This window comes from Calliphora vicina, chromosome 5 (assembly GCF_958450345.1).
Source record: "Calliphora vicina chromosome 5, idCalVici1.1, whole genome shotgun sequence".
NCBI lineage: Eukaryota > Metazoa > Arthropoda > Insecta > Diptera > Calliphoridae > Calliphora > Calliphora vicina.
This window is the reverse complement of record NC_088784.1, coordinates 83,925,816-83,938,454: the sequence shown is the minus strand read 5'-3', so window position 1 is coordinate 83,938,454 and position 12,639 is coordinate 83,925,816. Positions and strand designations below refer to the sequence as shown.

Below are 12,639 nucleotides of genomic sequence, written 5' to 3'. Positions count from 1 at the left end.
TCGATGAGGGCAACTATGAAAATGATTTCAGTGGGGATCTATATGATTTTGAGAACATGTGGCAAGATATCGCTGAAGAGTTTCGTCTAAAAGATGAAAATGAACAGTTTCAACAAATGTTTCATCAGAGACTACGCATTTCACCAAACTATGAAATCATCTGCCATCAAAATGAACGTGATATTTAAAGAGATTTTTTTTTTATATTAAATATAAATTTTAAGCTTCTATTTATTATTACTTTTTTTATTGATTTATTTTATTTAAACAACTTTTGCCTCTAACTATGACTTTTATATTATTTAAAATTTTGTTTATAGTTTATTTAATTGTTTTTTTTTTATAATGTTTTTGAGAAATATTAGCCCTGACTTCAACTGGTTTGAATGTTTATAATTTTTTTTTTTAACAATTTTTAGTTTCACTTTATAGTGATTTTGATTTTTATTTTAGCAAAAACACATTTATTGTAAATATTGGATAATCGTTTTATTGATTATTTATAGCAAAACAAAATGATCTCGTTTAATTGTTTATAGATATTATTTTTATTATTTTAGAATTATTTTTAGTTACAAAACTGTCGTTTTAACTATTTGCTACCCTCAAAAATACGTATTTTATATTTATGTTTTATTTATTTGTCAATTTCATAATTGTATTTGGATACATATTGTAATTGTTTTTAAACATTGTTTTAATTCTAAACAATTTGCATTCACTATAATTGTCATCAACAAATTTTAATATGTATATAACTCAATGGGCCGATTTACGATTTAAGTACGGTTTTAAATGATTATAAAATTTACATCTTAAACTTTTAATTTTGTTTTTAAAAGATTATTTAGAAGAGCTTCTAAATACTGCTGATATAAATTCTAAAAATTTTAAATATTGCGTAATATACATGATGTTGAAAAATTAATGGAAAATATAGACACAATGACAAAAAAATTCCAAAAATCATTCCGTTTCTCAGATAACTACAAATTTCAGAAATTTTAGTACAATTCAATTATACAGCCCAATTATGAATAAAAATTCCCCTTTTCTCATTTTTCCTATTCAAATTCAATGGAAAAAAACTCCCGGGGAACAAACTCCCGCGGAATTTTTTATTTATAATTGAGCTGATAGTCTATTTTAGGACTTTATGTAAATATTGTATAAATTATAATTGAATTATCTCTATGTATTATATTTGTTCGCAATGCATTTATTGGCCAAACTCTGTAATATAAAAAGGGAATGTAGAAAATGGATTGTGAAATCGGTCCTATATACAATCTCAAGTTAAATTTAATGTTAACTTTTGACTTTGTTTATTTTAATGAAATTTGTATACATATTTTAATAATATTTTACGTAAATAAATGTTTTTTTAAAACTAATCTTGGAATAAAATGTGTTCTGTACTCTTAAGGGTTAATTTCCATTTTTGTACTGTTATTGTGAATACTGGACTTCATTTTATATTTTTCTTAAGTTTCATCAAAATCGGCCCAAAAATATATAATATCTATCTTTCTATGAGAAATTCCAAATATTGAAAAAATTGACCTTGGACCTTCACGATTTAAGGGTTAAAGTTTTCCGATTTTAGTAAAACTTTCAGACTATATTTAAAATTACCTGGACTATATTATTCTGAATAGCTTTTACTTAAAAATTATTACAGTAAGGAAATTCTGGTCATTCCCCAAAATATGGCCAAAAAATTAGTTTTTCTCGAAAATCGCAAAATTTATATCGCAGGTACGGAAAAACTATAGGAGGTATTGACATACTTTTTTCACATTTTTATTTCCTATTATGTTGTCAATAAATCCCCATGTGATGATCAAAAAATTCTGAAATTTGTTTAACAAAATTTTTAAAAATTTGAAATTGGAGTTTTGAAACTGCCGTTAAAAAAATTTAATTTTTTTGGTCATACCTGCGAATAGGTTAACGGTATCCTACGAGGACAAAAACTCATATGCAAGTAAATATGGATATATTTTAAGTAAAAATAAGCTTTTATTTTAATATTTCTCAAAATATGTTAATTTTGTTCATAAATTTCTTGTTCTAGTGGCCTGAGACACGTTAATGTCCTGGCGATTTTATAATAACTTTAACATTTTTTCACCAATTTTTGTCTTTTATATCTTATTATAACGACAATTACGTACACATTTCGATTCTTTTGAATTAAATTGTAAAAGATATTATTTAATGGCAAAATTTTTACAAAAACTGAAAAAATTGCATATTTTCCCCTAGTAAATGCACCTCAAAACTTCAGCGTCGTTGCGCCACCAGTTAACGTTATCCTATCATCCTAATATTTTACACAACGTGTTTCTACAATACATAGAACAATTCTAGAGGGGGGGACGGCCTGTACCTAGAAAGTTTTTTTCGTCCATACAATCTTGGAGCACTCTAGTGATCACAGATTGAGCTTATTTTGCTTATAATAGCAGTATTTACAAAGTTATTAACGATTTAAGATATTTGAGTTTTTTGTACTAAAAATCGTTTTTTGGTATAAAATATGAGTGATCACAGATTAAGCTTATTTTGCTTATAATCGCAGTATTTACAAAGTTATTAACGATTTAAGATATTTGAGTTTTTTGTATTAAAAATCGATATTCGTTATAAAATATGAGTGATCAATCGATTTTTGGTATAAAATATGATTGATCACAGATTGAGCTTATTTTGCTTATAATCGTAGTATTTTCAAAGTTATTGACGATTTAAGATATTTGATTTTTTTGTATTAAAAATCAATTTTTGGTATAAAATATGAGTGATCACAGATTGAGCTTATTTTGCTTATAATCGCAGTATTTACAAAGTTATTAACGATTTAAGATATTTGAGTTTTTTGTATTAAAAATCGATTTTTGGTATAAAATATGAGTGATCAATTGATTTTGGTACAAAATATGAGTGATCACAGATTGTGCTTATTTTCCTTATAATCGCAGTATTTATCAAGTTATTAACGATTTAAGATATTTGAGTTTTTTGTATTAAAAATAGAATTTTGGTACAAAATATGAGTGATCACAGATTAGGCTTATTTTCGTTATAATCGCAGTATTTATGAAGGTATTAACGATTTAAGATATTTGAGTTTTTTGTATTAAAAATCGATTGTGAAAAAATACGAGTGATCACAGATTGAGTTTATTTTCCTTATAATCGCAATATTTACGAAGGTATTAACGATTTAAGATATTTGAGGGTTTTGTATTAAATATCGATCGGTTCTATGAAATTCTTAAAAACCATTTCCCACAAAATTCTATAGAAATACTTAAGAAGCAATATATTGTTACGAAATTATGCTTGAATTCAAATATAACGATTTTAAGGGCTGATTTAAAAGTAGCATAATGCTTTCAAATAACAGTGCTGTAATAGCAAACTGTAACATATCTGTGGGCATTATTAAATAAAAGCTTAAGTAAGATCTAGAATATTCGAATTTTGACAGTTAAAGAACAATCTAGAGTGCAGATGGCAGTGTTATAAATAGTGGCAGAGGTTGCAGTCGTGAGTCAGTTTATCAGAGACGCTATTCAAATAAACATCAACTGAGTGCCTTAAAGTGTGCTGTGTTTTTCAATTGAATTCGTGTACATTATAAAGTGTGTCTTTTATTTCTGCGAATTTATAAACGTGTATAAAAAAAACACTGAATGACTATTTAATTTTGTTGTTGTTGTACATTTTAAATAAATAAAGAGTCGTTACAATTTTTAAACTACTAAACGGCTTTTATTTGCAATCAAAAGTATCCGGTTTATTAAAGGAAATAAACCAGCGTTTTAAAAAGGTTAAACGTAACAATATTGTCCCAAAGAACTGAAAGTGTTTGGGATTATCGCTAGTTTTTTGGAGGTTATCAAAGAATACTGAAGTGGTTGCGATTATGATTATGGTTATTTCAATATTTAGTGGCAATAAAACACAATGATTTCAACTTTTTGGAAGTTTTATTATTAACTTTATTAAATATTTCTTATCATTTATTTTCCCTTCCAAAAAGCGCACAATTTTCAGCAACTAAAACTAAAAAATTAATAATCAATTTTCATTCGTAATTATGTCTCTAATAATAAAAAGTATTTGATTTTGTTTTGTATTTTTAATTTATTAAATTATTAATGTAAATAACTGCAAAAAAATTTATACAGAAAAAAAAATAATTAAATTAAAATATAATATATAATAATTTATAATTTATAAAAAAAGAAAGTATAATTTGTTAAAGAACAAAAAAAGAAATAAAAGAAAATCCCCAAAAGATAAAAACATTATTCAAAAAAAAGATTTTAGTAAAAATAATTAAAGTAGACATGTAGTTCTGCAAGTGTTATTTATAGTTTTGGAGTTATCAACAAAGAATTAAAATGTTTTTTTTTTCTTAAACAAAAAAAGAAATTGCTTTAAAAGTGATGACCACCAAACATGGCACTTTAAGGAGTAAATAACTGCAAAATTTTAACAGGGGGTTTGAAATATAGATAAATTTAAATGCAATTTGGTAACAAACTGTATCATTTTACAAAAAAATAATAAAAATTATTATTTTCTTTAAGTACAAATTTTATGAAATTCTGTTTTGTATTTTGGAAATGTTCAATTGTTTAGGAATTATTTAAGATGTCTGTCTTACTGTTGTTTAATACTATTTTTTTTTAAATATAATTTTTTGTTTATTTTGTTTTTTATATATAATTGTATTTTATTTTATTAAATTAAATAGAATTTAGTTTGTCTTTCTTTTAGGTTTCATTAAATGTTGGAAAACTTGGTTAAATCATCTTAAGTTTAAATATGTAAATATTTATTTATGTATATAGTATGTATATTTATAAATAACATAAAACTTATTAGTTTTATTTTATAATTTAGTTTTTCTGTTTATTTTTTTTAAAAAAAATACTTAGTTTTTTAGATTTTCTTTATAAAACTACAAAAATAACTGAAAATATTTAACCCTCTCTTAGATGTGCTGCTCTATTAAACTAAAAAAAAACTACTCAAAAGCCAATAAACTCTGCTGTTTTTGCTCTCTTCTAATGTTTAACAGGATATTACAGATAGATATAAATATAGCTCTAGCCATTTTCTCTTTTTTGCTTTTCTCTATTTCTCCGAAAACATCCTATCAAACAATATACTCTCCTAGCTCTTCTCTTTCTTCTTCGCTACACTCTCCTGACTCTCTTTACTTGTGTGTTGCTTTGTTTGCTTCTAAACTTGATTAATGGGAGTATATTGATGTACTTTAGGTTGTTTAGGCTCTTTGGGTGGCTTAATGTCTTCGGTTAGTTTTTGATAAACAATGGAATTGGTATGTGCCTGCAAAAGCGACATGCGATAACGTTCTCCACGCTTGCGCATAATCATCGATATGATTTTCGCTATGACCAAGAGCAATACAATCACACAGGTGATTATGATAATGATGGGCACAAAGAACTTGTAACCGCTATAGTAAATGTGACCACGTTCAATAATGTATTCTTCATCGTTGTCATCATCGTCCTCCTCGTCGTCATCCTCATCGTCATCACTGTGCTCCAAATGCTTCTTGCGATCGGCAATGAATTTATCTGGAAATTTAATTAGATTAGTAAAGTAAGGGCAGGATGGACAAACTCAATAAAACTTACCCAATAAGAAACGATCACTGGTTTCCTTGCTCAAATCGATCTCTTCCACACGTATGCCATGATCGATAATCTTCTTGGATATATCAGCCTTCTTTTCATAATCATCATCATATTCATCCTGGTTATTATCAGCAGCCTCATCATCATCGTCATTATCATCATCTTCACCATCACCATCCTCATAATCGGACTCTTCATCATCCTTCTCCTCTTCGGCGGCATTAATATCGTCCTCATTCATCAATACCTCATGCTGTGAATCCTTCAAAATCTTTTGCAATTTATTATTTTCCATAATGTTCAACAAATTCTTGGCATCTTCATCCAAATCTTTGTCGGCCTTTTGCAAACGTTTCTCAAACTTATTGCCACCCATATTCTTTTTGTGTGTTAAATCTTCATGTTTGCACACCTCATGAGCCAAGGAAGCCCAACCGGCTTGACTTTGAATTTCAATCTGTTGACTGTCGCCCAACTCCAAATTGGCCAATGTGGGCATAGAGTGAGGCATCAATTGGTGATTGAGTGATACGTAGCTAATAAAGTCCTGGAAGTCCTCATTGCATTTCAAAGGATTGTGGCTGATGTCGAGACTTCTTAAGTTCTTGAAATTGCGCACATCATTGGAGTGTATTTTGTGGATTTGATTTGAGGAGGCATTGAAGGATTTCAAAGTTTCATAGAATTTATATTTGCGTCCCACACCATATTGGTTGTCGGTCAAGAGGGTCTTCAATTCGCAATCGCTAACATCCAACTCACGCAATTTACTCAAGGGCAAGAATAGGCGTACGGAGAGTTTGTGTATGGGATTGCCAGCCAAATTCAATTTGGTCAAGTCATTATTGTTCATAAAGATCAATTCATCCAATTTGGCAATTAAATTGTTGCTCAAATCCAAATCAATCAATTTCTTCAAACTGGCAAAGGTGTCTCTTTCCAAATTGTTAATGTTGTTCCAGGCCAATTTCAAGGTGGCCAAATGAGGCATGGTGGAGAAGGTCTTGTGGCCCAAGGCACCAATGGCACAATTGGAAATATCCAAATAGTAAACGGTGAAATAACCATTATAACTGCGGAAACCATCGGTAGGCAATTGGCTCAATCTGGGATTGTCATTCAATCTGATCACATCCAATTCTGAATTCTTGAAGAAGATCATGCTTGACACTTGATCCAATTCATTGATGGACAAATCAATGTGTCTCAAATTCTTTAAAGTCATGAAAGAGTCGGGTTGTACTTTGGTCAAGCCGTTGCCTTTCAAATTCAAATTTGTTAAGCTGGTCATCTTATCGAACATGCCATGGTGGACAGTGTGTATTTGATTGAAACTCAAATCCAATTGTTGCAAGTCAACAGTGCCGAATTTCAAATCATTGGTAATGGAATTGTATTTCAAGTGTAAAATAGCCAAAGCGGTTTGGTTGAAGATGGTGGGGGGCAAAGTTTTCAAAGAGTTGTAGGAAAGATCCAATTCTTCAATAGTTTCCAGTTTATCGAAAACGCCCTCGGGGATTTTTTGCAAATTGTTTTGAGACAGATTGATGTAAATAATATTAGACAATTGTGAGAAAGCATTGGGATTAAGTTCCATTAAATTGTTGCGTGATAAATCCAATTCTTCAATGCTGGAAGACTGTTAAAACATATAAGAAAAAATGTTAATAAATGTAATTATTTTTGTTGTTAATCATCCTACCTTCAACAAGTAATGAACACTGGACATTACACTCAAATCATTGCCGGATATGGTCAACAAACGCAATTTCTTGTTCTTGGCAAAAGTATCGGGATTGATAATGGCCAAACCAACATTGGTGAAATTGACCGAGAATAATTCATCCAAACCATTAAAGGCATCAGGATGCAAGTACTCAATGGTGCAGTTGGCAATCTTAATAGAGGAGACATGTTTTAAGCCCAATTCCAAGAAGAAATTAGGACCCAATAGAATAGGATATTTAGGACCAACATCGGTTACCACCAAATCGGTAATATCCTTGCCGAATTTCTGGGTACCGGGATCAATGCTACAAACAAGTAAAAAATTCATTAAACTAAAACTCAAAGTAAAATTGTATTACACTTACCGACTACAATAGGCCACCAAATAACTGTTAACATTGCGTTCACAAGTACAGTAACGTGGACAGGGCACATCCTCACTGAATATAACTTCCTCTTCGTCTTTGATATCATTATCGTTATCAAAGTCATCATCATCGTCATCATCATAGTCGTCTTCATCATCATCATCGTCTTCATTTACAGTATTGTCATCGTGGAATTCAATATTATTCGATTCTTTATTGTCCTCAACTGTGGCTTTAGCAGTGGAAGTCTGAAAATGTATTGCAATGTTAAATCACTGCTAAAGTTTTACTTATTTATAATCTACCTTGATATCTTCCTTAATGGGTTTCATTTCAATGGGTTTCTTAGACAATTTCTCCTTGTTTTCCCCCTTCTTAGTTGTTGACGATAGCTCATAATTCGAATCGTATTCATAATCATCATAATTGTCATAGTCATAAGAATCATCAGCTGGTTCAGCAGTTGTGCTAGTTGAGTTTAATTTTTTAGCCACAAGTTGTTTGAATCTGTAGGAAAGGAATATGAAATTTAATTTTCTATTTTTTAAGGGGGCAATCTTTTAAACATACCTTTCATCCTTTGACAAAGCTTCCGAGTGCTTGGAAGCTTCCACCAAATCATTTAACATGGTATCACTAACAGTTTTTTGCGTACTGGTGGCCGTAGCGCTGCGACTCTTTTCACTTGTTGTTGTGGGCAAGGGAGTTTCCTTTACTTTCGGCGTTGAAATTCTCACATGTTTCTCTTCTTCAATGAGCAAGTCATCGTCCAAGTCCAATTGATTGTCGGGTAATTCGTCGCGCACAATTTTGATGGGGTTAATTGTACTGGAGAGTGCTATCTGAAAGACCCCTATGGAGAGGAGTAACAATAGCACCAGTCTTGACTGGCGTGACATAGTGGAGTGTTTGGAAATCTGCAATGGCAGAGAGAAGAGTTCAAAATACATTATTAGTGATTGACATATTTATTACAAGGTTTTTTTAAATATAGTTGCTCAAAGAAATGTGTATTTAAACATAATTAGTACAAAAGTTTAATTACTCTTGACAGCATCTTGAAGAATCTCAATTTCACATTGGAACAGGTTAGTTTACTCGAAAGTAATACGAGTAAATCATGTGAATTCGTCTTAAATACGGAAACGTCTGGAAAGTAAATTGATCCTAAATACATAGTAAGACAAATGGAAACCCGAATGATTCTTCCTTTACCTAGAAATATGAAATTGCTCCAATCTCCGAGAGGAGGCTAAACATGAATGATTCACGTTATCTGGACTTTGTGGCAATCAGTGATTGGAGTCGTGTCAAAGGGGTAGATTTAAACGCTCGAAACACTCAATGCGGTATCTGTATTTATTGGTGGTGTAAATGTTATGGAACCAGAATGATTTTCTCTGGACTAAACTCATTTTTCAAGTGTCAAAAGAATTATTCTAGTTCCCAGGTTTCTTGGAAACGGTTCAGGTTTTTTGGAAACGGTGTAGGAAATACTTCACATCTGATCTTGCGACTGAAAATGGAATACAACTCCCATGCATGTGCCAATGCACATCAGTAACTGGTTAATATCCAAGGAAGTTGGATGTGGCACACCACATGATCGCGTGATCTCTCCACTACTAAAGCTTATCGTTATTAATTCGATTCTTATTGAACTAGACAATAAAGGGTCGTTACTTATTCGGAGGAAGTGGTGATACTAATCGCTGTTGAGGAATTGCGAAATTCCCTTATCGGACAATGCAAAATATCTATGTATTATCCTAGACTCTAACGGTGGCCTCCAACTGAAGTTCAGAAATCTGCTTGCTTCAGAGGCACTTAATACTATACTGCACCTCGTTCCTATTGACCTCCACATAATGGCCTGCAGGGTCTCGCTACTGAAAGCACTTGAATGTCGGAGATCGAGAATATATGGTCACGCCAGAATTTTGGTCCAATATAGGGACTTTGATTGGGTGTCCAAATTTGTAGTAATCTCCAGGAGTAAGTGGTCCAGGGGTGACCTTTATGATACCAAGTGAGCTGTATTCTCTGACGAACTTGGGATAGGTATCTCTTCCGAATGAATGTAGAGTATTTTAGGCTGAAATATTTGCAATCATGATACAAGTTACTAGATTACTGCAATATTGGTATTTTTGTCGACAGTCAGGTGTCGCATCTATCACTGAATTCATACACCCTACGTATTTAATGGTCAGACAGTGTAACCCCCTGTCTATACCTGATAAATTTTTATCATGATAAACGTCAAAATCGTTGTCATGATAAAAAATTATCCAGTATAGTCTCCATTTATTAGTATTATTGCTTCGTTATGACAAAATTGTTAGTGCTTTTGCACAGACAACTTTGTCTTGACAACAAACGTCATTAATTGTTATAATAAATATTTGTCAAGTATAGACAGGGAGTAAGAATGAGATTTGTCTAGGCTATGGTCCCAGCGCATAAATACTACTAGGGTAATGACCAGGTAGACGAGTTTGAAAGAATGGGATCCGACACTTTGCAGTTAATATGGGCCTCTTTTGATGAAAAACGCACTGTACAACTTATAATCAGTAACAGTAGGGATATATGAAGGTTTCTGGCAGTTTCACGGGTCACTGGGTGCTAAGCAAGACTACTCAGCCTCCCTTCAATCGCCACTCTCGTAGTTAAAAGGACAAGGAAAAGAAAGAAATGGATTGTCACCCTCTGCGAATGCCCAGTTCTAAAAGTCAAGAAACACAGTTTCCTAGGCAACTGCATACTAACCCACCTTGGTGAGTTATCTAGGTCCGGACTTAATGACCTACTGAGATATCTCACGGCTTGGACTTAATAACTTCCCCATTAGCACTCATTATGATTTAAATAACACTATATCTGACGAGTGTTGTGGTCTTATCAAAACGGGGTCCTTCGACTCTACTTGACTATTTGATAACTATAACTAACCAACAATGTCTCAATGCATCTAATTTGGAGATACTCGACCGCATACATGAGAGGATATAGGTGCTTATCGGTAACATTAGGGTGTCCAACTCTATTGGTTCGCTGGAGCATCGTCGCAATGAGGATATAGCTTCACTGCTCTATCGATACTACGATGGAATGTGTTCAGCTGATACTTAATTCCACAATATACTCTATTGGTTTTTCTTACAATAATATACAAGATTCTCGAGTTCAGATTTGCTCGTCTGGTATCACTCGGCAGTTTCAATAGGAGCCAAGTTTCATGCGATTATTGATTCTAAAACCGAACATTTTAGGCGAGATTGAGAGGTGCACAGAGAAAACAGATTCGTGATAGCAACCGAATTTGTTGCCAATCGAATGATTATACTTTAGTAAACGAATTTTACAGTTGTGGCTATAAAATTTTGAAAGACGTAACAAAAGTTTGGATGCTTTAATCGAAATTCTTCTTTATCAACTGACTTTCTGTTGATAGAACCGAAAAATTCGATGTGTGCAACTGAATCATTCGATTGGCAACAAATTCGGTTGCTATCACGAATCTGTTTTCTCTGTGTGGGGACTCAAGCTGCCCATCATCCAAAATAATACCCATTTTGTTCATGTTTTCTTCAGAAAGTTTCTTATAGGACGGAAAATATACGGAGCTTTTAAATTTATGATTGATCCGCCTTTACCCTACATAGATTATAAAACAAGACTTCTAAAACAAATCTACAAACAACTTTTAATATTCTTTGTTTAGTTTTAAATACATATTTACATAAATATGCATTTCTTTGCCATTGGAAACAGTTAACTAGCTAGTTTTTTAAAACTGTATTTTTTTGGGGGAAAAACTAACCATTGTACTGAAATGTTTACTCCATTTTTCATACGAAACATATACAAAAATTATAAATATAGAAACAGTAACTAATTTAATTTTATCTCAAATAAATAAAAAAAATTAAATGTTATCTTTTGCCGCTGATAAGATATAAGAAAAACAATTATACAGAAAAAACTTAAATATTATTAGCATGAGTAGTAAATGTTAACGACATATAAAAGACCTATTGAAATTTGTTGGAAAAAATATTCCATTTAATTTTCAAAGAATTTTTAAATATTTTTTTTGTAGATTAATTGAAAGGAAGTTAATAAAATTATTTGAAAATAAGGTTTGAACTATATAGAAACAAGATAAAGTAGTGGTACTGAGTAGTGCAGACTTCATGAGCATTATATCAAGCTTTCAAGTCATATAGACATCCAAAATAATCCTTGGAATTGATTTTAGACCCCCAGTGCCGCTGCTGATATGTTTGTAGATTAGTCGTCAAAATGTAAAGGAAAAAGTGCTGTTAAGTAGCATTCAAGCTGGAAAAACTTGTTTTAAATCGATCATTTGACCAAGATTCCAAGCTTCAGACTGTTGCGGTTGAGGAACTGCGAAATTTCCTTCTCGGACAATACGAAATATCTATGCATGGATTATAAATTATCATGGAAACTGAATATCGGTGGCCTCCAACACCTGTCGTGAGATGTTGGGTATAAAATGGGGCTTAGGCCCAACTAAGTTAAATCGATTTATGTATATATGTAGCTTAGTATGCCGAATTCTAACATATGGATATCTGGTATGGTGAACTGTAAATAGGGAAAAATCTGTTGTATATAGTTCAGAAATCTGCTTGCATTGGTATAACTGGCTCACTAAGAATTAGTCCTTTAGAGGCACTCGTTCCTATATCGAGATGCCTCCGATCTTTAATCGATCTTCTGACTATATTGATCAAAGTTATAGCATCCTCCAAAAGTGGTGCAGGGGTAACCTCTAAAATGAGCTGTGGTGTTGGATCTGGTGTATTCTCGAACTTGGTATAGGTATC

General features: G+C 31.8%; 1 protein-coding gene across 1 annotated transcript in view; it reads right to left on the bottom strand.

Moving 5' to 3' along the window:
• Positions 1 to 4,130: 4,130 nt before the first annotated feature.
• The window catches only part of Gp150 (glycoprotein 150), a 78,059-nt gene continuing 69,550 nt past the window's right edge, over positions 4,131 to 12,639 (bottom strand). Inside the window, exons 4-9 of the mRNA XM_065513614.1 lie at positions 8,351 to 8,697; positions 8,086 to 8,287; positions 7,778 to 8,028; positions 7,387 to 7,717; positions 5,685 to 7,323; positions 4,131 to 5,624 (exon numbers count right to left, since the gene is read on the bottom strand). Coding sequence (XP_065369686.1) covers positions 5,263 to 5,624; positions 5,685 to 7,323; positions 7,387 to 7,717; positions 7,778 to 8,028; positions 8,086 to 8,287; positions 8,351 to 8,679 — 3,114 coding nt within the window. The 5' untranslated portion in view covers positions 8,680 to 8,697 and the 3' untranslated portion in view covers positions 4,131 to 5,262. The remainder of the gene's footprint in view (positions 5,625 to 5,684; positions 7,324 to 7,386; positions 7,718 to 7,777; positions 8,029 to 8,085; positions 8,288 to 8,350; positions 8,698 to 12,639) is intronic.